Source organism: Carya illinoinensis, chromosome 15 (assembly GCF_018687715.1).
Source record: "Carya illinoinensis cultivar Pawnee chromosome 15, C.illinoinensisPawnee_v1, whole genome shotgun sequence".
Taxonomy (NCBI): domain Eukaryota; kingdom Viridiplantae; phylum Streptophyta; class Magnoliopsida; order Fagales; family Juglandaceae; genus Carya; species Carya illinoinensis.
The window spans coordinates 5,596,458-5,624,100 of record NC_056766.1 but is presented as its reverse complement, the minus strand read 5'-3'; the positions used below and the strand labels follow the sequence as shown (position 1 = coordinate 5,624,100).

The window sequence follows — 27,643 nt, the reverse complement described above, 5'->3', positions numbered from 1 at the left end:
AAAATCCCACAATACACAGGTCCAACAAACATTAAATCGTAGATCTATAAACACAAAAACACATAATATGAGTAATGCTAGAAATGGAGTAATGCAACGAAAATATAAAAATAAAAACCCTTTCCTTTAATTTCTTACCGTTGTAAGATGACAGACGGTGGACTTGAAGCCGTGCAGGAATGGAAGCTAGAGAAGCTGTGCAGGAATGGTTAACCTAGAGATGATCTTTTCTTACACAGCTGAAGTCATGGAGCCACGTTGCCGGAGTCATGGAGCTATATGGTTTTGGAGTGAAGGAGCCGCACGGGGCGGCCAGAGGGTGAGGCTGGCGAAAGAACAAGAGTGGGGGGAGTGGAGGAGAGAACGTGGGGGAAGATTTCTGAAGAAAGAAGTGAAGAAGAACGCGCGGGGTGGGGGGGTGGAAATTGAAATGTTCATTCTGGACCAAAACGCTGACGTTTTTAATTAAAAAAAATGCTATGTAGGCTGGAGTGGAGGTTGAGTCAACAGTGAGTGATTGTGTAGTATAACCCTTTTGAAAATAGTAATCGGTGAAAATTTCCAAAAGATAGAAAAGCCCCCGACTAAAATGGGACATGCAAATTGTGAAGCAAATGGTTGGTTATAGCTTTTAAGCTTACTCCCTGTTAGCCGCCCATCGAAGCGCACAAAAAAGAAGGAAACACAACTCCGCAAGCATGGCAACGGTGCCTGCTCTCCTAAACCCCCCCTCTTTCCTCTCTCCAAAACCTCCCGAGAGAAGAACCGCTATCTCCCTTCCCAACCCCTTTCTCACCCTACCTCTTCGTCCTCCTCATCGTCGTTCTTTTTTTAGGCTGCAACGACGAGTTTTAGCAACTAGACCAATTGCTTCGTCAGTAAAGGTTCTACTCTGCTCGTGCTCACCATTTGTTTGTCCATACGTTTGTGTATATATTCAACCGCTCCTTTTGTTCTGTTTAGGAGCATTTGGGTCGTCTCAGTAAGACATGGAGTGATGTCATGAGTTTAAACCACTGGGTTGTGCGCGACTATGACCGTCTAGTGAAGTCCGTGAACATTCTCGAGCCAGAGATTAAGAGGCTTTCTGATGAGCAGGTTTCTGGGTTTAAATTGGTTTTCGCTAAGCTGTATTTTTTTGTTTTTGGTGTACTACTTTATAAGGGGGTTGCATTTGTTGTGATAGCTGAGTGCAAAAACTGAGGAGTTCCGAGGCCGATTGAGGCAAGGGGAGACGCTAGCCCACATTCAAGCTGGTTAAACTTCTGTTTCAGTTTCACAGTTTTAGGCAGCTGAATCTTAATTTTTTTTAAAATACCATTGATGTTTGTTTAATTATAATCTCTGCAGAGGCATTTGCTGTTGTTCGTGAAGCTGCAAGGAGGAAACTTGGAATGCGTCACTTTGATGTGCAGGTCTCTCTCTCTCTCTCTCTCTCTCTCTCTCTCTCTCTCTCTCTCTCACGCACGCACGCACGCACACACGCAGGCATATCTGCTTAAAATGTGCAAATCGGCTTATATATGTTTCACATTTCACGATAGATTATTGGTGGAGCGGTGCTTCACGATGGATCTATTGCCGAGATGAAAACAGGGGAGGGAAAGACATTGGTATCCACATTAGCAGCATATCTTAATGCCCTGAGTGGTGAGGGTGTTCATGGTACGTGGTCTATCATAATCTTTTTTTTTTTATAGTCAATAAGAGAATTTTATTCCAAGTAAATAGGCATAATCCAAGTACACAGGAAGTATACAAGAGAATACACCTAAATACAAGCTAAAACAGAACACGAATAAAACAGAACATTACAAAAGTTCCCATCCCTTACAAGATTCTTCACCCAAAGACTTAAAGTACCATAGAAAAACTCCCTAAGTTCCCCCATAGAGCGTTCACAATCTTCAAAACACCTTCCATTCCTCTCCAACCATAGGCACCAAAATAAACACAAGGGTATTATTTTCTGTTTAGCATAATCTGTTTAGCAGATGGTTTTATTTTCTTCGAGAATTTAGATTATGGTATGGAAAGTTTCTACGTACTAGTGATAAAGCATAGTTTTAGCATTATCTATAGGTGTTTTTTTATGTGCCAATTATTTGAATTTAAATGCTTGGGAAAGGAAAATGTAATATTGCTATAACAGCAACAACAAACACAACAAAAACAATAATAGCGATAACAGAAAAAAAAAAACTAGCTACATAGGAAGAGTTTGTACCATCAATCATCAACCATTTCCATTTGGTTTGCAAGATGCCATTTCCTGAAAGACAAGTCATGATTAATTTTGCTCTTGGAAGAAAGTTAGTTTAATATTTCTAGCTAACTGCATCAAAAAACTATTTCACATGCTGTAGCAGCAATTGTAATGATCCATGCACTCCACATCCTGCTGTAAATATATGGAAAACATAGCGTCCAGGAAATTTTATAAGCATTGGAGGTGAAGGATTTTTTACCTATTTGTCTCATTAATGGGGTGTATAAGATTATCTCAAAGTTGCTTGCCAATCTATGAGTGCTGTTATAGTTTATTTCAAAATCTTAGAATGCTTTTGTGAATGGGAGACAAATCTTGGATTTGGTTTCAATTGCCAATGAATGTCTAGATTGTTGAATCAAGGAGAGTACACCTGGGCTCTTGTGCAAGCTAGATATGGAGAATGCTTATGATCATGAGATTTTTTGTGTTACTTAAGAGGTATGGTTTTGGGGAGGGATGGATTTCTTGGATTAGGCATTGTATATCTATTGTCTGATATTCGGTTTTGGTGAATGGTGCACTTAACAGCTCTAGGGGTTTAAGACAAGGGTATCCCCTCTCCCCTTTTCTGTTTGTCACTGTTATGGATACACTGAGTTGCATCTTGGGAGCAGCTGTTAATGGAGGTTTCCTTGCTGGTTTTTCAGTGGGAGGTGTTAATATATCTCATCTTCTCTTTGCCGATGACACTTCACTTTTTTTGTGAGACGGACCATGGTCATATGCAATATTTAAGGGCTGTATTACTTATCTTTGAAGCTGTTTTGGGCCTGAAGATGAATCTATTGAAGTCTGAAATGGTTCCTGTGGGTATAGTGAACAACATTCAAGGCTTGGAAAATATCTTGGGCTGTACGGTTGCTTCGCTGGCCTTGAAATACCTTGGTCTTCTGTTGGGGCCTGCTTTCAAGGCGAAATCTATTGATGATGGTGTGTTAGAAAAAATTGATAGAATGTTGGCGGGTTGGAAATGAATCTATTTGTCAAAGTGTGGTAGATTAACTCTCATCAAGAGCTTTATCTAACCTCCCTACATATTTTCTCTCTCTATTTCCGTTACCCGTAGGCTGCAGGTGGGGTCTCTCATATTGAGAAAACTTTTCATAATTGCTTTGGGGAGTTATTGGGGAGGAAACTAATTTTCATCTTGTTGGTTGGGATAAACCTTGTTCACCAATATGTTGTGATGGTTTGGGGGTGTGTAATTTCAGGGTTTTCAATAAAGCACTTCTAGGGAAATGGTTGTTGAGATATCATCAGGAAGGCAGGGTTTGTGGAGAGAAGTCATAGATTCAAAATATGGGAGTATTCGGGGGGCTGGTGTTCTAATGAAGTTAGGGGGACATATGATGTGGGGTTTTGGAAAAATATTTGCTCTATTTGGGAGAGATTCTCTAATTTTTTCACCATACCAAACATCATGCCAAAAATAAACACCATGACCTCTTCCAATTGCAAATCTGAAAAAAATTAGACTCTTTAATTTTTTCAGCTTTGCAATTGGAAGAGGTCATGGTGTTTATTTTTGGCATGATGTTTGGTGTGGTGAAACGGCTCTTAACCAGTTTTTTCCCATGCTTTACCAGATTTCTAGTGACAAAGAGGCTGTTGTGGCTGATTTATAGGTGCTTTCCATTGGAATGCTAGTTTTTTGAGAGCTGCTTATGATTGGGAATTGGATATGTTCGCTGATTTTTTTTGACTCATTGTATGCTGTCACTTGGTAATGTGTTGGAGGATAGGATGATTTGGAATCGTGGTGGTAATAAAAAGTTCTAGGTGCGTTCCTTCTATAACGCCCTCTTGGGATTCTCTAATGATTGTTGTTTTCCTTGGAAGGCTATTTGGAATTGTAAGGTACCTTATAAGATTGCTTTCTTTATATGGACTGCATCTCTTGGGAAATTCTCACCTTTGAAAATTTGAGGAAACGTGGTCTTATCATATGGATTGGTGCTTTTTGTGCAAGAAAGATGGTGAATCAATGGATCATCTTTTGTTATATTGTGAAGTGGCATGGTATTTACGGAATGAGATCCTTAATTGGACTGGGGTAGCATGGGTTATGCCTGGAAGAGTTATGGATATTTTGAAGTGCTGGACAGGTATTAGGGGAAATGTCCACATTGTTGCTGTGTAGAGAGTGATCCCTCATTGTATTATGTGGTGTTTGTGGATGGAGAGAAACAAGAGGTGCTTTGAAGACAAGGAACTTTCTTTGAATGAGCTGAAGAGATTTTTTTAATAATACTTTACTCTATTGGACTTCGGCCATTACTTAGAAGGAGAACAATTTTCATGATTTGCTTGTATCTCTCACTTGTGCATAGTGGTAATTAGGCATGTTCAATGTATACTCCCTGTTAGGGGTGAGAAACGGTCGGTCCAGACTGGAGATACCGACCTGACCGGACCAAGATTGAGACCAGTAGGTCTAGGTCCATGTTTTAGAGGACTGAAAAGTTTTAGTCCGGTGGTCTAGAGTTTTTCCACCCTGGATCGAATGAAAAATTAAAAAAAAAAAAAATTATATATATTATTTATATAATGATTGTACAATTTATTATGTAATTTTCATATAACCCATCACCATTAACAATATAAAATTTTAAATATGTTATTAACAGATTAATATTCTATCAATTAACTAATTATATAGTAATTATATAAATTAATAATGTAATTTTGATCTAATTTATTATCATTGACCATATAAAATATTTTTTTATCGAGTTAGTTATATAATCCATATTAATAAGTCACTTAATTTTAATTTAGTATTTTGAATAAATTTTCTTTCTTAATCGTTTTTTTTTAAAAGAAGAAAAAAATAAAAAATAATTGAGTTGGACCAACCAGACCGGACCGATAGCTAATGGTCCGGTCCGGTCCAGGGAAAATGATGGACTAGTCCATCACCACCACCACCACACCACCCCCCCCCCCCCCCCCCCCCCCCCCCCCCCCCAAATAAAATTTTACTTTTACCTATCAAAAATTTTTTTATAAGCATTTGAACATTTTTTGCATGCTTTTTTCATGCAATGAGAACATTTTCCCTCAAAATCAAGACAATTATTTATGCACTTCTTGTTATGCCAGAAAAAATATGGTAAAGAAAGTCCAAGCAATTTTATGTGAGTACTTTTCTCAATGTTATTGTAGATTAATTCAGTTTATATAAACCTATAACAAAAATGAATTCAGTTTATATAACTATAAAAAAAAAAAAAAATCAATTCAGTTTATATAGGCCTATAAAAAATTAATTCAGTTTTTATAGGCTTCCTTGGAGTAAGTATTGTTATCGGATAAATTTTAGATTTTCTGAGTGCTATCAGCTTAAGCATGAGTTAGAAGAATTGGCTGGATTTATTCCTTACATGCTGTCGAATGGAAATAGAAACATGCATTTCCCCAGGGTTGCCATCATCAAGTGAGGTTTCTGTTATATTATATTTTCTTTTTCTTTTATTGGCATTGGTTGCTTGGGAACAAGTCCTAACTAATCTTGGGGGTGCATAGGCTTTCGGCAAGGAGTTTCCTGCAAGTGCACCTCGGGTAATTCAATGGAAAATTCCCCTAGTCCGATGAGTCGATGACCCCTAGAAATTGTTTGCACCAAAGGGTTCTAACCCTAGACTTGGACGGAGCATACCACCAAGACCAAGGCCCTTACCACTTGAGCCAATCCTTAGGGTTTAATATATATTATTTATTGTATTGAGATTTCTAATGTAGCTGGTATTACGCTCCTTAATGCTATTGCATATTATTGATAAGAGTGTTTTGTAAAAGAAGAATATGTGAGAAACACATGAATACCCATATGTTTTTTTTTTTTTTATAAGTAAATAAATTATATCATCAAAAGAAGGCAAAAGCCTGATACAATGTTTAGTGGCCACATCTAGGTATGATCAATGGATATAAGGAATTCATGTAACACATGAATACCCATATGTAGAGATAAGTTTATGTTAAAAATGCCCAAAAGCATGTGCATGTGTGTTCATTATTTTCTTTAAAAGGCAAGTGCTTAATATTTATAAAAAGAAGGCAAGTGCTTACTTTTTAGAAGAATTTAAGATGAGTGCTTGGTGTCTCTCTGCTTATGGGTACTAAAGTTATTCGTAATTTGTTTGAATTCTTTCTTTACTGCAACCTAGATAGGTCTTATCTCTTGTATACCATCTTGTGTAATTGGGCTATGCCTATCATCATCAATAAAATCATTTACTTGTAAAAATAAAAAATTGTTTGAATTTTTTCTGCTGCAGTCTTGAAGAAATGATTTGGTACTTTTCATAACTTTTGTATATGTTCTGTGTACATGGGTTATGCCTAATGTTTTCATTGATAAAATTTCTTGATTACTTATAAAAAAAAAAGAAAAGAAAAGATTTATTATGATCATTGCAAGGCTTTGGCGGGATAGGTGTTGCATTGGGTCGTTTCTTTAAATTAATGTGGATGATGTTTTTTATTATCTCTAGGCCATGCTAATGTTGTTATTTGCTCTCTCTATCCACAGTGGTAACTGTTAATGATTATTTAGCTCAACGTGATGCTGAGTGGATGGGTTGTGTTCATCGTTTCTTAGGTCTTTCTGTGGGTCTTATTCAGGTAATTTCCTGTGAATCCAACCAAAAAAAGAAAAGAAAAAAGAAAAGAAGAGATGATAAATGAAAAGGTGATTTTGCTATGAGTAAATGTGAATTTTCAAAAGTGCTGAGGCAAGCTGGGCTTGGACCTGGGTCCTACTGATGTAATGTTGGGACCTAAAAAGGGGTTTGATTTACAGTAAATTTCTTTTACATTGAGGATAGGTGTAGATCACTACACAAATGTACATCTATACTGCAACTTATTATTTTTTCTGATACTAAAACTTAATATTAGCTTTGATCTTTTGTTGCTTGCATATATAGAGGGGAATGAAATCTTCAGAGAGAAGATCCAACTATGGATGTGATATAACATACACCAATAACTCAGTAAGTCGTATACTCTTTCATATTGAACATTGATGCTTTTTGCTGGTGTTTCACTGCTTTGCAGTGGTTGATTGACAGTCTTGTTGAAATTGTCTTCGTGCAGTTGATTAATGACTTGTATATCCTCTATTTATTTTCCTTGTTTCTGACTTTTTGTTTTTCTGAATGTGCTTTCAGGAACTTGGCTTCGATTATCTGCGAGATAATCTTGCGAGAAATAGTGGACAACTTGTGATGAGATGGTATATTTCATGAAATTAATAAAGTTTCATCTTTATTTCTGTTATCGAAGTAGCACAATAATCTCTGCAAAACAGGCCAAAGCCATTTCATTTTGCAATAGTTGACGAAGTTGATTCAGTCCTTATAGATGACGGAAGAAATCCTTTGCTAATCAGTGGGCAGGTAATACTGGGACACTTTTTAGTGGGGGCTATTTAAATAAAAAGATGTATAATTGAAGAAGTCAATGCAATAGTAAAACTTATTAAAGTACGTTGTTAACATTTGATCCTTTGTCTTCCTGATATAAAAGAAAGTTTATCTTTTGTTTCCTGTATTTCAGGCTAGTGAAGATGCTGCACGATATCCGGTTGCTGCGAAAGTGGCTGAGCTGCTTGTGCAGGGGCTTGTGAGTCCAGTTTGTTGCTTTAATGTTTTGTTAAACTACAAAATTGCTATTCTCAAGCAGTTCAGCAGAATTGCATTTTGGAGTGCACCATATTATATGTTAACAAAACTGCTCTCTAAAACAATTTTTCTGATAGCATTACAAAGTGGTGCTTAAAGATAATTCCGTGGAGTTGACTGAGGAAGGGATTGCACTCGCAGAGACAGCTCTTGATACCAATGACCTGTGGGATGAAAATGATCCCTGGGCCAGGTGAAGATTGATATCTCTTGCCTTTGTGGTCACTAAGCATTATTGGTGTTGTTAATAGATATTTTGTTGCACATCAACATTACCTCCTCTATATGTTCTTTCTTGCATTGTTTCAATAAAGTTTATTACTTATAAAAAAAAAAAAATGTTCTTTTTTTCATTGTTCTATACTATTTTGTTTTTGGCTTGTTCTGTTTATAAACCAAGTTTTATTTTCTTTTCTTTTTTTCCCTGGGGATTTTCAAGCAACTCAAATTCGTTTGGTTAACAATCCCATGGTGATTGAACTTAATTGATCATGTATTGCACGCTAGCTGCTTTATCAATCGGCAAATATGGGTTATGTATTTCAACTTCCAACTTTGTAGTTGGCCTTGAATTATCACAGGTTTGTGATGAATGCTTTGAAGGCTAAAGAGTTCTATCGGCGCAATGTCGAATATATTGTTAGAGATGGGAAGGCTCTCATAATCAATGAGGTATTATTTATACATATTTCAGCATTTTTAATTTTCTTTGGAATGTTATTTTATCAGATAATCAGCTGCTATTAACCTGTGTTATTTGCTTGTCTTTGTGTTTTGAAATATGGTTACCGTAACTTTTCTACAATAAAATTTCATTCATGTTGTGCTCAGATTATGCTAGATTTGCCTCGTACATTTTTCTGAGGTGTTTCTACTACAGTAGAGTGAATATTTCTAGTAAGAGTGATCAAGAATCTAACTCCACTTCTAAATACCCTACCCTTAACTGAAGTCTACATAATATATGCTCATCACAGCATCTGTGAATAAAAAGTTTTTGGGAAATGATATTCCCACCGAGGAATATCGCCAATAAAACCCACCGATTGTTGTTATTGTTGTTGTTGTTTTTTTTTTTTTTTTTTTTTCACTTAATGATGGTTAAGGAAGTGTTTTTTAATGAGTTTGTATTTTTTTTTTAAATGTTTTAAGGGGTTTAAAGAAATGTTTGAAAACAAAATTGCATGTTTGGTAGGAACTTTCAGTGGCTTTCCTTGGTAGGTGTAGCAGTGTCCAAAGTTTTTAATTGATAATTAATTTCCATAGACATTTACAGGAGGGATACAAAGATCTCCAATATTAGTACGCCACAATCAGTGATAATTTTTTGATGAAAAATTAGTTGGCGCATGTATTTAACGGGATTAGTCAGGACACCCGATGCCAATAAAATAATAATAATAGTAATAATAATAATAAACATCAAATGCGATAGGCTTAAGCACTGACGAATGACAGCTGGTCCCCTAGTTTAAGGAAAATGAGAAGGAAACTAATCAAAGCATATAATAGAAACAAAATATACATGTTAAAGCTTGTATTTTTATCATTGCCCTCTTCCTAATTTGAAAATCACTTGAGCTTTGGACTTTGCTCTAGATGCAACAATACTTTGTAATTAGAAATTATGTATTCTTTAAGCCTTTGAAATCTGGAGAAGGTTAAGTTTTGGGACCACTTTATGAAACCATGTATAATATGCCAAATTAAGCATAGGAGGGTAGTGAATGAGATCCCATATGCATGAGAGGAACAATATGCACCAGTTAAACTAAGAGGAAATACTTTCATGGTAATCTTCCAGCAAAGAATTTGTTGCTCAAAATGAACTGCAGTTTTGCAGCAGATAGAACACTTGATCTCATGGAATGAGGACTTCTTTTATTAGGACTCTGACTTTAGCTCAGCTAGTTACACAGTAAGGGGTATAATTCTTGGTCTGGACCTTGATCAAGGAAGTGGGATAAAATTGAATGTGGAAGCATTTTCAAACAAAACCATCGAGAGAGATAGAGAGTAATGGTATGAATTAGACGATTGGAGCTAATACTTTGATGGCTCAGCTTGTACCACCAGATCATTGCTTTTTAAGGTAGTGGAGTTTTGTGCAGACTATTCATAACCATCACCCAAAAGCTCCAAAGCGTTCTCATAAAACTGGATTGATTAGGTTCTTTCAGTAAATTATGATTATGATCTGTAATTTTATTCTTCATCTATATCTCAAATGATATAATCATTACATTGAAGATCTCAAATGCAGCTTTTATTTTTTGATAAGTAGATCTCAAATGCAACTTAATAACACTATAGCTCCATTTATCTGCTTGGTTGGAGAGATTGAATCATGTTACCTAGTTTGGCGATTAAGGCATTAAATATTTTACAAATGATTGTTGTGATAATGTTGGTGGGATATATCAGTGGCAAATAGGATTTGAAGGAATCTCCTTTATGACTGAATGGAATTTTCAAAAACAATTTTCAGCTGACAGGCAGAATTGAAGAAAAAAAGAGATGGTCTGAGGGGATTCATCAGGCTGTAGAGGCTAAAGAAGGTCTGAAGATTCAGGTATCTCTTGATCTTCAATGTTTGATTATGAAATTTGATCTGCACACTCTGAGTATATTGAGACTTTTTGATAAGTGATCAAGAATTTTATTGATGAAAACGATAGGTATAACCCACGTACACAGCATGATATATATGAAAGCTTATCTAATTCGAGCTTAATTTTTGTACGTTTTTTAGGCTGATTCAGTTGTTGTGGCACAAATAACCTATCAATCACTCTTTAAGCTTTATCCAAAGCTGTCGGGGATGACTGGGACTGCAAAAACGGAAGTATGGCCTGTATATGGATCATGACATTGTATTTATCCATTTTTTGAATTATTTATAAAAAAAAAAATTAACCATTTTTTGAATCCAATGTTTTGCTTGATTTTTGTGATAGAGATCTCATGTAAAAGAATTGCATTCTTATCATTGCAGGAGAAAGAGTTCTTGAAAATGTTCCAGACACCAGTAATTGAAGTGCCCACTAATCTTCCAAATATTCGTAAAGATTTACCAATCCAAGCTTTTGCTGTAGGACATTCCACATTTATACTTGATTTTGTTTTAGGTTTGCTTTATTTAAACTTGACTAGTCCAATGGGTCACATGCTATTTAGTCTGCCCGTGGAAAATGGGAACATGTTCGTCAAGAGGTTGCTCACATGTTTACACTGGGCCGTCCAGTTTTAGTTGGAACCACAAGGTAAATCTCTGGTTTACCTGTCAATATAACTTGTTTAATAATCTTACACCTGGCTTTGAATGTGACTAATTTAAGCTGAATCAATGTTGTTTATATCCTAATGTTTTGGAGCTCTTAACTTGATTGCAATATACTGATGCTGCTGCATTTAGTTTCTGCAGAAGGCAGTAGAAGGGGACTAAGTGAGTTCTGAAATATATTGATAACTTGTATCCCTCGAAAAAAGGACCTAAACTTTATGGAATGCCAGCCCTTCTATACATAGTGGCAATCCAATTTTGACAATATAAAAACTTGGTCACAGCAACAAGAGCACTCATATCCTCATGAGTGCCTCGCACCAATACCAAGTATAAGATGAGGTTGATGTTCCTGTGATACCGTGAAGTTAAATCTTGAAATCGTTTGTTTTGCATGAGATATTTATCAACAGGAAGAACATTGCATGAGTGGATCCTTTCCCCATCAATAGCACTTATAGGAATTCCTTAAAACAAAATTGACTGGAAGTGGAATATACAGGAAGGAAAAACTCGACATTCCTTCCTTTTTTGATATGATAATGCTGTTTATGATATGACTGGATTCTTTTCCAGGTTACTGATTTTTAAATAATGAATTACTAATGGATATGTCATTTATAGCTGTTTAATGCCATCAGTTCTTACCTTTAGGCTCATCAAGCTATATTAGTGGATGTTTTTTTGCCTTGGTACTGCTGGATGCTACTTGGGCTTAGTTTGGATAATGAAACTCTACCGTTCATGCGTTTACTGTGTGTAAGATTTTAAGTCTATCTAGAGTGGTGAACTTGGAGGGAGAGGAATAATAGAAATTTTGAGGATCACGAGTGGACAATGGAAAAGTTTTAAACTTTCTTTTTCAATACTTTGTTCCTTTAGGCAGCCTCTCTAGATTTAATTGGCTGACTTTCCATTATTTTCGTATAATTTTTCTGTTTCAAGTCAGCCTCTTTCTTAAAAAAATCTTTGATTACTTATTGAAAACAAGAAGAAAAAAGATTCAAGTGTTGGTTAATATAATCTTTTAAAACTTACAAGGAAAGCTGATTTATGACTACGAACTCTAATCTTCTCAATGCAGTGTCGAGAATTCTGAACATTTGTGTGATCTGCTGAAGGAATGGAATATACCTCACAATGTCCTGAATGCACGACCCAAGGTTTGTTAATTTTATGACCTTAGAGTTAAATGCACAGTTTGTCATTTTGTGAAATGATGCTTATTTATGTGGCATTTCTTTTATCTTTATGGATACTTGTTTATTTGTTTCTTTTAGTCTTTTAAGAATACTCCTGATACCTTTCAATTCTGTTTTTTCATCAGTACGCTGCAAAGGAGGCTGAAGTTGTTGCCCAGGCAGGGCGAAAATATGCCATCACCATTTCCACAAATATGGCTGGTAGAGGCACGGATATAATCCTAGGAGGAAATCCAAAAGTAGGTGTGCTTGTTACATAGCGCTCGTTTCAATTTGTAGTTCTCATTTTTATTTTTTGATTAGTAAGTTACTTGTAATCTCTCTTTCTCTCTCTCTCTCTCTCTCTCTCTCTCTGTGTATGATCTTTCATCTTCCATTCCGCTTCTTGCTAGGGATAATCCTTGATCTTTCTTTGCTTCCCTGATTCATTTTCCCTTTTTCTTTTAGTTTTTTCATTAGTTAGATGGAGATGGATTGTAGTTTTGGGATTGAAGCTAAGAGGTTTGTGTTTAGTAGGAAAGGTGGTAACTTTTTCTGTATTACTGAGAGGAGCAGGAAGATGTCTAAGTCCCTTCATCTTAGTGAATGAATGGTTATTTGGATGGCTAAGGTGGTGGAGGATTGTCTGAGGTTATTGGGAAATAAGGATTCTTTTCAGACGAAAAGGGAGGGTAACAGAGTTTTTCTGGTTCAAAAGTGTCAAGATGTGTTTGAAAGGTTTGTGAAGCTGATTGAGTTTGGCACTGGTACGGGGAATGGAATCATGGTGATTACAAAAGGGAGGAAGGGGGGTGGTTGGGCAGGTTTTGTGAGATCAATGAGAGAGATGGTTGATTCTTGGAACTTTGTCTTAGGCTCCATTTGGATGTTGAGTTGAGTTGAGTTGAGTTGAGTTCTTTATGAATAGTAGTGAGTTGAGATGGTGTAGTGAGTTTTGTGTAGCCCACCTAAGATGAGTTTAGATGTGTTTCGATATATTTATGAGAAGTTGAAAAAGGTTGTGGGTCACACGTGTAAAGAGGAGTTGAGTTGAAAAAGGTTGTGGGTTTCACGTGTAAAGAGGTTTTGAGTTGAGATGAGTTTAGTAATTTGAGAGCTTCTCTTAGTTATAAAAAAAAAAAGTAATTTGAGAGTTGGGTATTTGGATGTTAGACTCAGTTTAAAATTAGCTCAGTTCAAGTTCCAAGCGGGCCTTTCAAGTTTCTGAAAACAGAGTTGTCCCAATGAATGGTGGTGGTGAATGGGATTCCAGAAATAAGAAGGTGATTTCTGATACATCTTCGAAAGGTGTTAATCATCATCATGAAGTGTCTTGTATGTTGGCTTTAACGAATCCAAGGCAGGAGGGTTCTGGTCCTCAACAGAATTATGGCAATGGTAAATTCAGGAAGGATAAGTCGGTGCTAGATGGTAGCAAAAGAAATTATTTGTGGTGGAAGCAGTTTGATGGAAGGAAGAATGGTTGGCCTGTTGAGGTGTTGCAAAACGTTGGAGAAGTCGAAAGGGTCTTGTAAGGGCAAAGTTATTTGGATGGAAGGAGAGGTTGGAGTCATTGTTAAGAAGTAGATGAAGGGTTGGGTTTGTTTATGGGCTTGGGCCTAAATTTAGTGGATAAGGAAGAGGGAAAAAGGATGGGGAGTCGAGGATTGATCCCTTGCAATCCTCTAACTTCATGTAGAGAGATGCTTTATGAAAGAATGTTGTTGCTGTTAAATATGGGAGTGGGTGGGGGGATTGGTGTTCTAATGAAGTTAGAGGATGGGATGAGTTATGGAAGTTTATGAGGAAAGGTTGGGGGGTATTTTCTAAACATATTAAATTTAAGGTGGGGGAAGGGAAGATGATTCTTTTTGGCATGACATTTGGTGTGGGGAATCAGCTCTCAAATCTGATTTTCCCTCTCTTTATAGGATTGCAAGGGATCAAAATGCTGCAGCGGCAGATTATCTTCAACATACGGATAATAATATTCTATGGAATGTTGACTTTATTAAAGATGCAAATGACTGGGAAGTGAATGTTGTTTCAGATTTTTTGGGAAGAATTTATAATTCAAAAGTGGTGCAGGGAAGAGAGGACAAGCTACTGTGGGACCATGCTGGAAATTCCAGGTTTTCAGTTAGTTATTTTTATAAGGTGCTTGCTTGTCATTCTGGCTGTGTATTCCCTTGGAAAAGCATTTGGAGGGTGAAGGACCTACTAAGGTGGCGTTCCTCAGTTGGGTGGTGGCTCTAGGGAAAGAATTGACCATGGATAACCTTAGAAAACGTGGTTTGTGTATAGCTGATTGGTGTGTCATGTGCAAGAATAATGGTGAATCTGTAAATCGTCTCTTTCTACATTGTGAGGTGGCAAAGTCTTTGTGGAATGAGGTTTTTGGTTTATATTGGGTGATGCCTAAGGAAGTTGTGGATCTTCTTGCATGTTGGCGTGGTTTTAAGGGGAGGAATGTGTAGCTGCCAGATGGAGAATCATTCCTTTGTATTTAATATGATGTCTTTGGATGGAAAGGAATGAGAGATGTTTTAAAGACAAAGATCGTTCTTTTGAAGATCTTTGGAATTTTTTCTTTTCTACTTTGTGTTTGTGGGCTAAGATCTTTGGAAGGAATGATGATAATGTACTGAATCTGTTTTAGTTTTCCTGCTTTCTAGAGTGTAGTATGTATTTCCTTTGTATACATCTTGTGTACTTGGGCTGTGCCTATTCTTGTTAATAAAATTTCTTATTTATTATCAAAAAAAGGTGTGCTTGTTACATAATTATCACCAATGTTCAATGTAAAGCATAAATCATAGCATCACTTCTGGGTAACTAGAGGTGCACAGTTTATGGGCATATTTTTTTGTGTACACACAATTTTAGTTTCATATTTCCTTGTTTGGAGTATCACTTTGACGATGAGTTGTCTTTATGCTGTGATGTGTAAAGATGCTTGCAAAAGAAATTCTTGAGGACCACTTACTTTCATCTTTGACACAAGAAGCTCCTAACGTTGAAGTTGATGGTGAGGCAATTTCACAAAAGGTAATTCATTGTGATCCCTAAGCGCCTGTAAACTATAAATTATGTGTTTAATCAATCTTTTGGTGTAGGTATTGTCAAAGATAAAGGTTGGGTCATCATCAGCAGCATTGCTAGCTAAGACAGCCTTAATGGGTGAGTGACCACAGATGAAATATATATATTTTTAATCTGTAAACAAGATTTTATTGATCAAAAGAATAGGCAAAAGCTCAAGTATACAGAACATATACAAGAGCAATGCCTAACCGTGCTAGTTTAGAGATAAAAGGAATTCATGAAAAGGCATGCCATGAAAATCAATTACAATCGACCAATGGAGTAAAGTATTGAAAAATAAATTTCTAAGCTCATCCATTGACCTCCCTTGATTTTCGAAGCTTCTTTCATTCCTCTCCCTCCAAATACACTATCATAAACATATTGGAACCATCTTCCAAATTAATACTATCTGAGAGTTATCCCAAATATCTCTCCAAGAAGCTAGGAGGTCAATTACCTATCTCGGCATCACCCAAGCTAATCCCATCCGAGCAAAGACTTCATTCCACAATGTCCTGGCAATCTCACAATGAAGTTGTAGATGGTCAAAAGATTCTGCTTTTTTTCCACATACAACACCAATCCATGAGTATGAATTGATGTTTCCTTAGGATGTAGAGTGAGGATCTTCTCCAAGGAAGCCATCCATACAAAAAATTTTGCCTTAAGGAGTGCCTCTCTCTTCCTAATACTCTTCCATGGGAATGGATTTGTATTGTGCGTTGTTATGGCTTGGTAGAAAGCGTCAATTTCCTAATCTTGGGCATCTCTAAGGAATGTAACATTCCATTAGGGAATGCCATTCGAGAGTATGAAGAGGTCCACAATTGAGGCTTCTTTCATACTTGCTATACCATAAACTTGTGGATAAGTTTCCTTGAGAAGTGATACACCAAGGTGATACTCTTTATAAACTTGTCCACAAGTTTCCTTGCACAAAAGCCTCAGCTCTCCTGACTTGAACCTATCCAAGCATTTGTTGGCAATAAGCACCGAGTCAAGAATTAGACTACCTTTGACAAAGACATTTTGAGGCTTGGATATTAACTTCTCCATGGCCTTGCTCAATTTATTGACCAAAATTTTGGAGAGAATCTTGTATATCCCACTTACCAAGCTAATGAGACAATAATCTCATACATCTAAAACTCCAGGTTTTTTTGGTATGAGCGCAATAAAAGTTGCATTAAGGCTTTTTTCAAAACCTTCCACTTGCATAAAATTCATGAAAGACCCCCATTATGTCTTCTTTGAGCACTTCCGAACATGTTTCGAAAAAAGCCATAGAGAAGCCATCTTGGCATGGTGCTTTGTCACCCACCATGCTTTTTAATACTTCACTAACCTTCGTCTCTTCGAATGGCCTTTCAAGCTATTCTATTTCTTGTGAATCAAGAATATCAAAAGTGAGCCCATCTAATCTTGGTCTCCAAGAGAATTGTTTTGAGAGCACGTTCTCATAATATTTGACTACGTGATATGAGATCTTGTGTTGGTTTGGGGAAGCCACCCCATCGATCCATCAACGTCTCTATGACATTGTTTCTCCTATGTGAATTAGCCACTTAGTGGAAAAACTTGGTGCATTTAAACCCTTCCTTCAACCATAGTGCTCTTAATTTTTGTCTCCAAAATATTTCTTCAAATAGAGAGACCCTTTCAATATCTGTTGTCATTTCGGTTTTGCGAGCCCTTTCCGTTTCAAATAGTTCCCTCTCCTCTTCCACTCCCTCCAAACCCTTGAGTTCCTCAAATAGAGTATTTTTTGACCTCCCACATCACCAAACACATCCTCATTCCAAACATTCAAATCTTTCTTCAGGGCCTTTAATTTGCAAGCCAAGATGTAACTTGCTTTTCCATAGAATTGATAAGAAGACCACCATTGTCGGACTCTGTCAAGAAATCCATCCGACTTCAACCACATATTCTCAAACTTGAAGTACCTTAGGCCTCAATGGAGACCTCCACAATCAAGGAGTATAGGAAAGTGACCTGAACACAACCTAGGGAGTCTCTTTTGAATAAGATCCGAATATGTGCTTCCCATTCTGGTGATACTATAAATCTATCGATCCTTGACCAAGAGGGGTGTACTTGGTTGCTTGACCAAGTGAAATAGCCACTTGCAAGAGGAATATCCAGTAAATCTTGTTCAAAGATGAAAGTAGAGAAATCTAACATAGTTGGGTCAAAACTAGAGCCACCAAATCTTTACTTGGGAACCGAGTGACATCAAAATCACCACCAATATACCAAGGTAAGTCCATATGCTACTTAGTCCTGCCAACTCATCCCATAATAGACTTCTAGTACAATTTAGATTTGGACCAACGACTCCAGTGAAAGCCGACTAATATCCATCTACAACATTCTTAAATGAGCAAGATACCATAAAGTCCACCGAACAATCCTCCATTTCCACCACTCTTTTATCCCACATCACTAAATCTTATTTGTTTTCGCAAATGAGATGAGATGAAAGTTGAAAATTAAATAAAATATTGTTAGAATATATTTTTTTAATGTTATTTTTGTTTTGAGATTTGAAAAGGTTGAATTGTTTATTTTATTTTGTATTAGAATTTGGGAAAGTTGTAATGATTAGATGAGATGAGATGAAATGAGTTGAGAAGTGTTGTGAAAACAAACGAGGCCTAAGATGCCACCCGATGCTCCTTGGGATGGTAAGTAATGCCACCCCACTTGATTACAACCCCACAAACTCCTTATATTGTCAAGAGGAATAAATTCCAGCTTCGTTTCTTGCATGTTTCTAACTTTGAGGCGTTTTTTCTTCTTGTTCAGCCCCCTTAGATTCCATGAAACAATTTCTGGTTTTGTAAAACAGCCTCCATTGCTCTTCCCTTCAGTCTTCTACTGTCAGAGCTCATCTCTCTTTTCTCCATCATTGACTATCCAGTCAAGCCTTTTTAATTCTCTAGCTCTCTTCTTAGCTGAATTGAGCTCACTAGGTGAGATATGATGGGTCTGTCCAGCCTCTATTGCTGCAAGGAGAGCTATGAATTGGTCCTCAAAACCTTCACACAAGATTCCCACACAATGTTGAATCTCCTTGCCTTGTGCAATGCCCAATCTGAGACCTGCTTGTTGCTGCTGTTGCTTGGGTGTAGAGAAAACAGCGGAGCAGAATCTTCCTAGTGAACATCTCCACTAAACAAAGGACTTGCTTGTGCCTTCCCCAACTTGTCTGAGTCATGATGCAGCACCTGCAAATACTCTCCCTGAGAGCCAACTGAGTCAAACACTACCATCGCATTGTCTGGAATTTCTTCCTCCCCATAATACACTCTTTGCAGTTCCCATCCACTGGTTGAACAAAGCTTGGGCTCCTTATACCTTCTATTTCCATGGAAGACACTGTCTTTGATGAAACCAAGGTGTTCTCGTCGATTTCAATGTATCGGCTGGACATTTCTGCTTCAAAAACCAGCCGTCTATTGTTCTTGTCGCTAGCACCACCACCTTGTCGGCCTGAATGCCAGCCACCAGCTCGCCTTCCTCGGTTGATTGTTTTTCTGATGTCCCCATCCGGAGTAACATCGGCTCCAATGGTTTGGTATCAGCTCCAGAGGACGACCTGATTCCATGGACAGAGTGACCTGAATCTTTGACCCGCCATCGCCGGGCTGGATGGCCTGTTGGGTCCTGAAATTTCATCTTCCCTTTCTCTCCTCACGTTTTCCTTACTTCTCCTGTGCCCACTTGTTTTCCCTGAGCCCACATGGTCCTAGCAGACTCGTAATGGGCCACTTGTCCTCCCTGACCCCAGCCCAGGCCCATATCCTGGTTTATCCTATGGATTAAACCAGTGACCCTCTACCCTAGTTCTATCAGCTTGTCTCTGATACTTTGTATGGAAATTTTCTCTGCACTGCACGCCCTGAATAGAGAGCCACCATCCCTTCTTGCGTAAACTCCTCTGGCTTTCTGCACAGCAGTCTTCTTCTCTTTACTCTTCTTAATGGTAACTTCTATCTCCTTTGAAATACTTATACTGCCCTTCATTCTCTGGTATGGCAACCTTACATTTCTCAGTATATCCTCTGTTCTCCCGATGTCGCCTTTAATGGCTGCGGCTGAACATGAGATTGCCTCTGCATGATTTAGGGGTAACTCCACCGCGTGTAACTTTTGTGCATGGTTTCTGTTTGAGAGTTACAAACCCCCTCTGTTCCTTCCCTCCAGTTTTTCCACACTGCCATACATCACACAAAGCTCCATTGCCATCTTCCTCCAACCTTTACCTTCCACTTTGTCAGGGATGATGATGAGACTTCTTTTTCCACCACCTCTGTACTCTATTATGGTCAGGTATCAACCATGTACATTAGAGAACCTTTGTGCAATGTAAGCACTTCTTCCTAGGCTGTTCTGATAAATTCCTTGTTACCATCCGAATGAGAGCATTCATCCAAAGTCTGCACGACCCAGTTCTCTGTTGGAGTACCTAGCACTAACTCTTTAGTTGCCTTCCTTCCTCTCTCTATGATGTGCACTGCACAACTTCCTGCAAATGAAATCTCAAATATCTTTGTCTCAATGAGGACTACCTTTGAGCATTCCATCCTTAAAGATTACACCTCCTAATATCAACCAGAACATGCTAAACGTGGTGAAGATCACTGGCTATAATCATAAAAAAAAAAAAAACCTGTAGCATAGGAGATGAGAAAAAGTGCACGGAGAGAAGGAAAAAAAAAGGTTTATAACATTGCAAAAAAACCTAGTTAAAAAGATTCTTTATCCAAGAAATATTTTGAAGGCTCATTTTGGATGAAATATGTATTTGTATTGCAAGTATATATAGCTTGATATGTTTTGTTTGTTTCAATTGAGTCACCCAGCTAAATATGTGCACAAAAGTGAGGGTAAGACCTGGACATATCAGAAGGCCAAGTCTTTGATCTCAGAAGCTGTGGAATTGAGTCAGTCAATGGATTTGAAAGAAATAGAAAAACTTGCTCATGAAGAGGCCGAGATGTACCCTCTTGGCCCTACTATAGCACTAACTTACCTGTCAGTCCTGAAGGATAGTGAAGTACACTGTTCCTGCGAAGGTGCTGAGGTGAAAAAACTAGGAGGGCTTCATGTGATTGGCACGTCCTTGCATGAATCAAGGAGAATAGATAACCAGGTGAGTCCTTAACTGTGCTATCTTTATATTTGGGTTGTGCCAGGTGTTTTCCGGTGACTTATTCACTCCCCAAAAAGTCATAATATCTAGATCTTTGTCATGCATTACATTTTATGACATGGTTTTGATATGTAAATGGCGATACATTTCTATAGCTTCGCGGAAGAGCAGGAAGGCAAGGGGATCCTGGATCGACACGGTTTATGGTGAGGTAGTGTACTGTTCAATGGTGTTTATTTTCCTCTAAATCTAAATGGATTTAGTCAGTGATTATAATACCAATCCCAACTTCATAATATAAACTATTAACTTGGGGCTAGAAGGGGTGACTTTATTGTGCTACTTGACAAGTCCTTACCCTAAAATATGGAGATGGTTATATGAGTTCTGCTTTTGCCATTTTCTTTTTAGCACTGAACAAGATGGAAACAGGAGAAAAAATCTTCTTGAGTTAAAAGGGGTTCAAACTCTTAGTACTATATTTTAGCGCTATACTAGCTTTCCAGACTAATGCTTTGAAGTAGTAAAGCTCTAGTATCTAAATTTGGGGTCCATGATGTTCCTGTCTTCCTGGTAATCTACTATATGTTCTTCTTCTTGGTGTTTTTTTTTTTTTTTTGGGGGGGGGGGGGGGGGGGGGGGGGGGGGACAAACCTTAGATAAAGTCTCATCTTATGTATTCATGTGACAGCTTGCAGGATGAGATGTTTCAAAAGTTTGATTTGGATACTGAATGGGCAGTGAGACTTATATCCAAGATTACAAATGATGAGGATGTACCAATTGAGGGCCAAGCAGTTGTTAAGCAGGTTATGGTCCTATATCTCCATGTTGACCTTTTCATTTACTCGTTCTCGTATACTATCTTTCTTTTCTTATTTGTTCATTAATTTATTGTTTCATGTTTGATTAGAATCATTCTTTTACTTCTAACATGAAACTATCAAATACTTGTAGCTCTTGTCCTTGCAAATCAACGTGGAGAAGTTCTTCTTTGCCATAAGGAAGAACCTGGTTGAGTTTGATGAAGTATTAGAGGTCTGCATGCAGTGCCTTTTCTGGATATAACATACACCTCTTTTTACTTTTCTTCTTCTTCTTTTATTTAATATGACTTCTGCTTTGCAAAAGATACTTAATTTCCTCTAAATTTTTCGTTCACAATTTGGAAAACAATCTTTTGATTCTAAATTGGCTTCTTAGGACGTTCTTCTAGTCACCAATTGGTGGGTTACTAATTTATTTGGTTTTCTTTAATCAGGTGCAGCGAAAGCATGTCTATGACCTTAGGCAATTAATTTTAACTGGCGACAGTGAAAGTTGTTCCCAACACGTTATCCAGTGAGTGCCTTTTGGTTCTCAGTCAGTCCTAGGAGATCTGAATTTTCATTGTTGTATATTTATTTTGATGTTGGTTTTCCAGATTATTTTTCTAGAGTTCTCTGAAAGACTTTGCTTACAGGTACATGCAAGCAGTGGTGGATGAAATTGTTTCTGGAAATGTTGATCCGTTGATGGTAGTTGAGATTTTCCTGTGAATGTTCTATATACTTCTGTGTGATGATACTTTTTACTTATCTCCTTATTGATGTTTGATAGCATCCAAGGAGATGGAGCTTGGGTAAGCTCTTGAATGAGTTCACCTCAATAGCAGGGAAACAGTTGGATGGTGAGATAATTTTTTGGTCCTGGTTTTTTTTTTTTTCACTTTTTTGTTTTTAATAATGAAAGGCGGTATGCTTTGTTTAAATATGCCCAACCAATGGAATTTTTGAAGATTCATTTTCAGGGGTAACTGAGGATGCGTTACTAAAATCTCTTGGACAACTACATGAAGTTGGTTCAATTGATATTGATAACTTTTTTCTTCCAAACTTGCCAAGACCTCCAAATTCCTTCAGAGGAATACGCAGGAAGAGCTCTTCATTGAGACGTTGGCTTGCTATATGCTCTGATGATTTGACTATGTGAGTACTCTTGATAATATATAGATAATTGAGTTTTTTTCCCCTTTTAATTGTGTGTTTTTGCAATTTATTGAAATACACTGTTATGCATAATATAGGAATGGAAAGTATCGGACTACCATTAATCTTCTTCGCAAGTACCTTGGGGATGTTCTAATTGCTTCATATTTAAATGCCATACAAGAATCAGGTTATGATGATGCATATGTGAAGGAAATTGAGGTAAGGTCCTTCAATGCACTCTTTCTGATGGAGTAAAAGTTAGTTCCTTTGTGAAAATTGACCATGCCCCCAAGAACTGATTGTGATTCACTTTCGGATTATAGTCAGTCAACCTAACAGAGTAGTAGGTATAATTTAAAATTTTTGTCTTTGATTTTTGTTCAATTTGGGTTTTGTTAATCGTATAAATATTAAATGCGGGCTGCTCGTCTTCATACTTTACTCCTCTTTTCTTTTTTATTTTTAATTCCCTGCCATCATTCCTTAAATTTCCTAGGCTAGATCCTGTAGAATCTGGCCCAGGTTTTGTTATCTGTATAAATATTATACTTTGGCAGTTCCTCTTCATACTTTCCCTCTCTTTTCTTTTTCAATTTCTTTTCAAATTCCCTTCCATCATTCCTCAAGTCTCATAGGTTCGTCTTTTAGCTCATAAATACTGTGTGAAATCTTCCGTCTTCTTCAATCTCCATCTCTATCCCACAACATAGCGTTTGAATCAATCCAGAACCTTTTTTTTTTTTTTAATCTGTATGTATAGATAATCCATAAGGGTTGTCTGTCTCACGTGGTAAGGATCTTGGTCTTGGGAGTTTGCTCCACCTCCCAAAACCCCAGGGCTAAGGTTCAAACCCTTGGGTGCAAACAATTAAGCAATGTCTCATTGGTGAGAATACATATTGACAACCACTAAACTGTAGATAATCAAAAAATTCCTGAAAATGATGAGAAGCTGGTTCTGGAATGATACGAAAATCAAGAAAGAAATGGTTAGAAGAAAACATCTCAAGCTTATGTGCTGGATGCACGATAATCTCAAAGCCTTTAAAATCTCTGTTATTCTGCTCATTTTGTATGCTCCACATCAAGCATAACAATGCAGTTCACTACAGAATACCTCCTTACTCTTTCCACCCTCCCCCTTCCAGCTTTCAAATCATTCAGGATCTTGGAGTAATCTAAGATACACTATATATGTATAAAAGCAAAGACTGAAAATATATATAAAAACAAAGACTGAAACTTGTTAGCAGCCATGTGAGCTTGAAATTTTTTTTTTTTCAGACTTCTCCATGGGTTTGCACATGTAATACTGGCTAATCACTATTTCCTGATCATTCATGAGTGAGAGCAACTAGAAGTGAAATGTTTGATGCAAATTGGATCTGGAAATAGTTGGTACATTATAGTTGTATGTAACTACTCGTAGACCTGCAGCACTCATAAAAATAGTCAAATTTGTTAAATGAAAGTTAGTGTAAGAGTGTCAGTGCTGCTTGATAAAAAGAGTGTCAGTGCTAGCATTTTGATCTCCAAAATGTTAGTTGAGAAACTTGGTGTTCTATCCTCTTACTCTCCTTTTTTTCTATATTAATGATCAGAAACCTCACAAACTTTGGTTGAAGGAAGAGAGAGACCAAGAGCTATTTATACAGTGTGCTAAAGTAACTCTGATCATCAAGACTCATAGCGTATAGGTTCTTTAACCTTTTTAGAATTCAATAACATTTTTGAATTATTGGTTATAAAACTAGAAGACATAAGTTGACAAAAAAAAAATATGCGTTGAGACAACTAAAGAATACTAATTTTAAATAAAAAAATTGGTAACATAATGCGATATATCATTTTTCATTTTATAAGTTTGACTTAATATATATTATTTAATTTTCATTTAATAATAACACTAATGGGGAGTAGATGATGTGGTTTTATAGCACTAGTTTTCCTTTAATAACAATGTGACGAGATAGTTAATAGCGTGGCTTCTGAAATGACAAGATTGACCCTAGATACACCTAGAGGGGGGTGAATAGGTGTATGTCACAATTCTTTGTCCAATTTAACTCATGTAAAGATTAATTCTGAATTAGCTCACATGCATCAAATCGCAATATTGAATAGAAGTATAAATATGAATGATAAAGCAAAACAAGCCAACCACAAGACAAGATCTTTGGTGACTAAGGGAAACCCTTTAAATAACTCTTTAAAGGTAAAACCACTCCGGGGTGGCCTACTCAGAACATACCAATTACACTATTTGAAGATTAATACAAGTTTCCTACAAACCTTTGTAATATGAATCCCTTACTTGCCATGACAAAACAACCCGCTTTGTCCCTGCTGTAGTAGCAGCCAGAACATCTGGCAATCTTCACACTTGGCTTCTTCTCCTGGAACCTCTAGTGACTATATTCTCCTCCAAGCACGCTATCAATATCCTTGTATTTTGTGTGGCTTACAAAAGCTCTAAGAGAGATAATTCTTGTAAAAGTCCCAAAACTCATTTTCTCTCTTGGCACACTTGGATACTATATCAATATCTGATTGGGTAACTTTATAGGCCAATTCGTGCTCCTTGAAGGGCTCTTGAATTGATCAATCTCTTTTTGAATTTCAAAATCACATTTTTGAAAATCTGCGGATGGCCTGCCGTGACAGGTTCCCACTGGAACATTAACTCTTCTTCAGAATTCCAGATTGCTTGGCCTTTATCCAAGTTTCGAATTTTGTAATCTTCAAACTTTCATCTTCATCCAATACTCAAAATTTATCTCATCAAATAGAGCATTGTAGATAAATTTGATCTCTTATCAAGCCTTACCCGTTATCCTTATAGATAAATCTTATCTATCAACCCTAACCAAATAACAAACCTTACCCATTGTTTTGAAACCAAATTTAGCCAATACCAAAAATACTAACAGCTTCATTGAAGTAAAGCTCCATGCTTTGAAAATTATAATGTATTAGATAGATTAGCATCTTTCCATTGGATGAAATGAGTTAAACTCAAACTGGAATTGGTGTGCATGTCTCGACAGTTACTGAAAACATACAAAAGTTAGAAGATGTTCCAATAGGTTTTATTCTCTAAAACTATTGAGATATGAATTTGGTGATCTATTGATTGCCAATTTATAGCGAAGCAGTTTTGTTTTATTTAGTGACTTTGTAACAACTTCCAGAAAGCCTTGAAAGGGGAAAATAAAGGATGATGTAAACTTTCTTGCTCCTGGAGGTGCTGCTGATTGATGTTTTTCCTGCTTGAAGAAGTTTTCTAGGTTTTCTTTCTGATTTCCATAATTTTTTTAATTTGAATTGCAGAGAGCAATTCTTGTTAAGACTCTAGATTGTTTTTGGAGAGATCATCTTATAAACATGAACAGGCTTAGCTCAGCGGTAATGTACACATTCCTATTAATTTGGATCTTGACTTTCCTGTGAGCACAAGGCTTACATAAATTTTCTGGCAGGTAAATGTAAGGAGTTTTGGGCACCGGAATCCTCTTGAAGAATACAAAATTGATGGCTGTCGATTTTTCATCTCCATGCTCAGTGCAACTCGAAGGCTAACTGTAGAATCAGTCTTGCGATATTGGTCATCACCATCGGAGTCTCAAGAACTATTCTTCTCATAAAGTCAGAATAATTTCAATGCTATTAGTGTGTATAAGTGCTGCTTCTACCTTAGTTTCTACTTTTGTCTCTGTTTTTTTTCAAATAGAAATTATCATAAGATCATGTGAACTCAATGTTTCTGTTAGTGTGCCCCATAATATTGTCAGTTGGGTTCATTCTATATGAAGTATGTGGTAAAGGATGCTAAACCTTAATTTTCTTGTTCTCTGCACGACCTGTATCAAAAGTTCATGTCCATAGTCTAGATTATTTTTTGGTTGGCAGGATGCTTTGGAGATTTTAATGGGATGTTCTTGGTGGGATGGCGTGCCTCAGATGATCGATAAAAGTTCATGAAAAATGTACGTAGTTTCTCTTGCTGGTACCCGGCAGGGTGGAGCCTAGCAGTCAAAGGGTGGGCTTGGAATGAAATGTAGACTCGCATATCTTGGATTCGTTGTGGCACTAAGAATTGCCAAGCATTACCTGGTCGTGTATCTGGAGTTTACTTGCCAAGGATGGGTTCCAACGGTTCTCCTTTGGTGAGGTTCAATGTCCTAAAAAAGTGTCTTTCTGGTATTCTTGTATTCTGAACGTAGTTCAAACCAAGTTTCACCCCACACTCAAAAGGAAATTTTGTAGCTGCAGGATATTGGGGTGACAAAATTGAGGTTGTCCTTTAAAAATAAATTCGTTTTTAGGATTTAGAGTAAAGGTGATTGCAATTACATATAAAAAAAAAAAAAATTGGTGATTGCAATGAGAATTACTCCTTTTTGGTTGGTAAATGAAAATAAGAGAGCTCAGGATAATGTTGATCCACATGATCAGACAATCTGGTCAAGTCACTTTGTTAATTCAAAGATACGGGTTTCTGTCATGGCAATGCTTGAAAGCAGCTTTGCAGCTGCTGTGCATGCTGGCCTTTACCTTCGTGATACATTATCTGCCTATGTAATTATGGTTCACAGCCAAAAGAATGTGTCTTATATCTTATTTTAATTTTTTGGTTTTTCAGCTCAGCTATAAAATCAAATGCCACACCATACTGTGTCTTTCCAGTGTCTTGCTATAGCTTTGGCTGTGTCAAACTTGTATTCGCAGAAGTTACAATCTCACGTATGTTGACTGCCACATATATGTACCAAGAGTTTTCCTCATATATTAACATGGGTTTTTCTCTCTTTGGCAGTGTTGTAAAACTTTAAAATGTATAATTATTGTTACTATTTTTTATCAGGTATTATCCTTTGTGAGTTTATCAGCAGCTTCAACAAAATGATGGTAGACAATTTGTTGTGCTTATTAACTAGAAATTGATGTTCAGAACGAACCCCCGCGGCCCCGCCACTAATTTAAAAGTACAATAGAAGACTGAACA

At 37.0% G+C, this 27,643-nt stretch overlaps 1 protein-coding gene across 5 annotated transcripts; it reads left to right on the top strand.

Moving 5' to 3' along the window:
• Nucleotides 1-572: 572 nt before the first annotated feature.
• Nucleotides 573-27,642, top strand: LOC122296312 (protein translocase subunit SECA2, chloroplastic). 5 transcript variants are annotated; one of them, XR_006238460.1, is made up of 34 exons: nucleotides 573-884; nucleotides 964-1,098; nucleotides 1,187-1,256; nucleotides 1,351-1,415; nucleotides 1,545-1,665; nucleotides 6,807-6,898; nucleotides 7,204-7,269; nucleotides 7,447-7,511; nucleotides 7,587-7,674; nucleotides 7,835-7,900; nucleotides 8,037-8,152; nucleotides 8,541-8,631; nucleotides 10,448-10,531; nucleotides 10,712-10,804; nucleotides 10,955-11,050; nucleotides 11,137-11,222; nucleotides 12,327-12,405; nucleotides 12,570-12,683; nucleotides 15,376-15,471; nucleotides 15,540-15,603; nucleotides 20,379-20,668; nucleotides 20,824-20,879; nucleotides 21,360-21,477; nucleotides 21,626-21,706; nucleotides 21,930-22,009; nucleotides 22,131-22,185; nucleotides 22,268-22,337; nucleotides 22,446-22,635; nucleotides 22,734-22,857; nucleotides 25,969-26,043; nucleotides 26,118-26,283; nucleotides 26,548-26,804; nucleotides 27,281-27,381; nucleotides 27,503-27,642. XR_006238460.1 is itself a non-coding variant. In XM_043105901.1 (32 exons), the coding sequence occupies exons 1-31, from the start codon at nucleotides 699-701 to the stop codon at nucleotides 26,280-26,282; spliced, it is 3,177 nt and encodes a 1,058-aa protein (XP_042961835.1). In that variant the 5' UTR covers nucleotides 573-698; the 3' UTR covers nucleotide 26,283; nucleotides 26,548-27,446. The 5 variants fall into 5 exon arrangements, 3 of the variants coding, with proteins under 3 accessions (XP_042961835.1, XP_042961834.1, XP_042961836.1); XR_006238459.1 differs by lacking the exon at nucleotides 27,503-27,642 and having other exon boundaries at nucleotides 27,281-27,446; XM_043105901.1 differs by lacking the exon at nucleotides 27,503-27,642 and having other exon boundaries at nucleotides 26,548-27,446.
• Nucleotide 27,643: the final 1 nt, after the last annotated feature.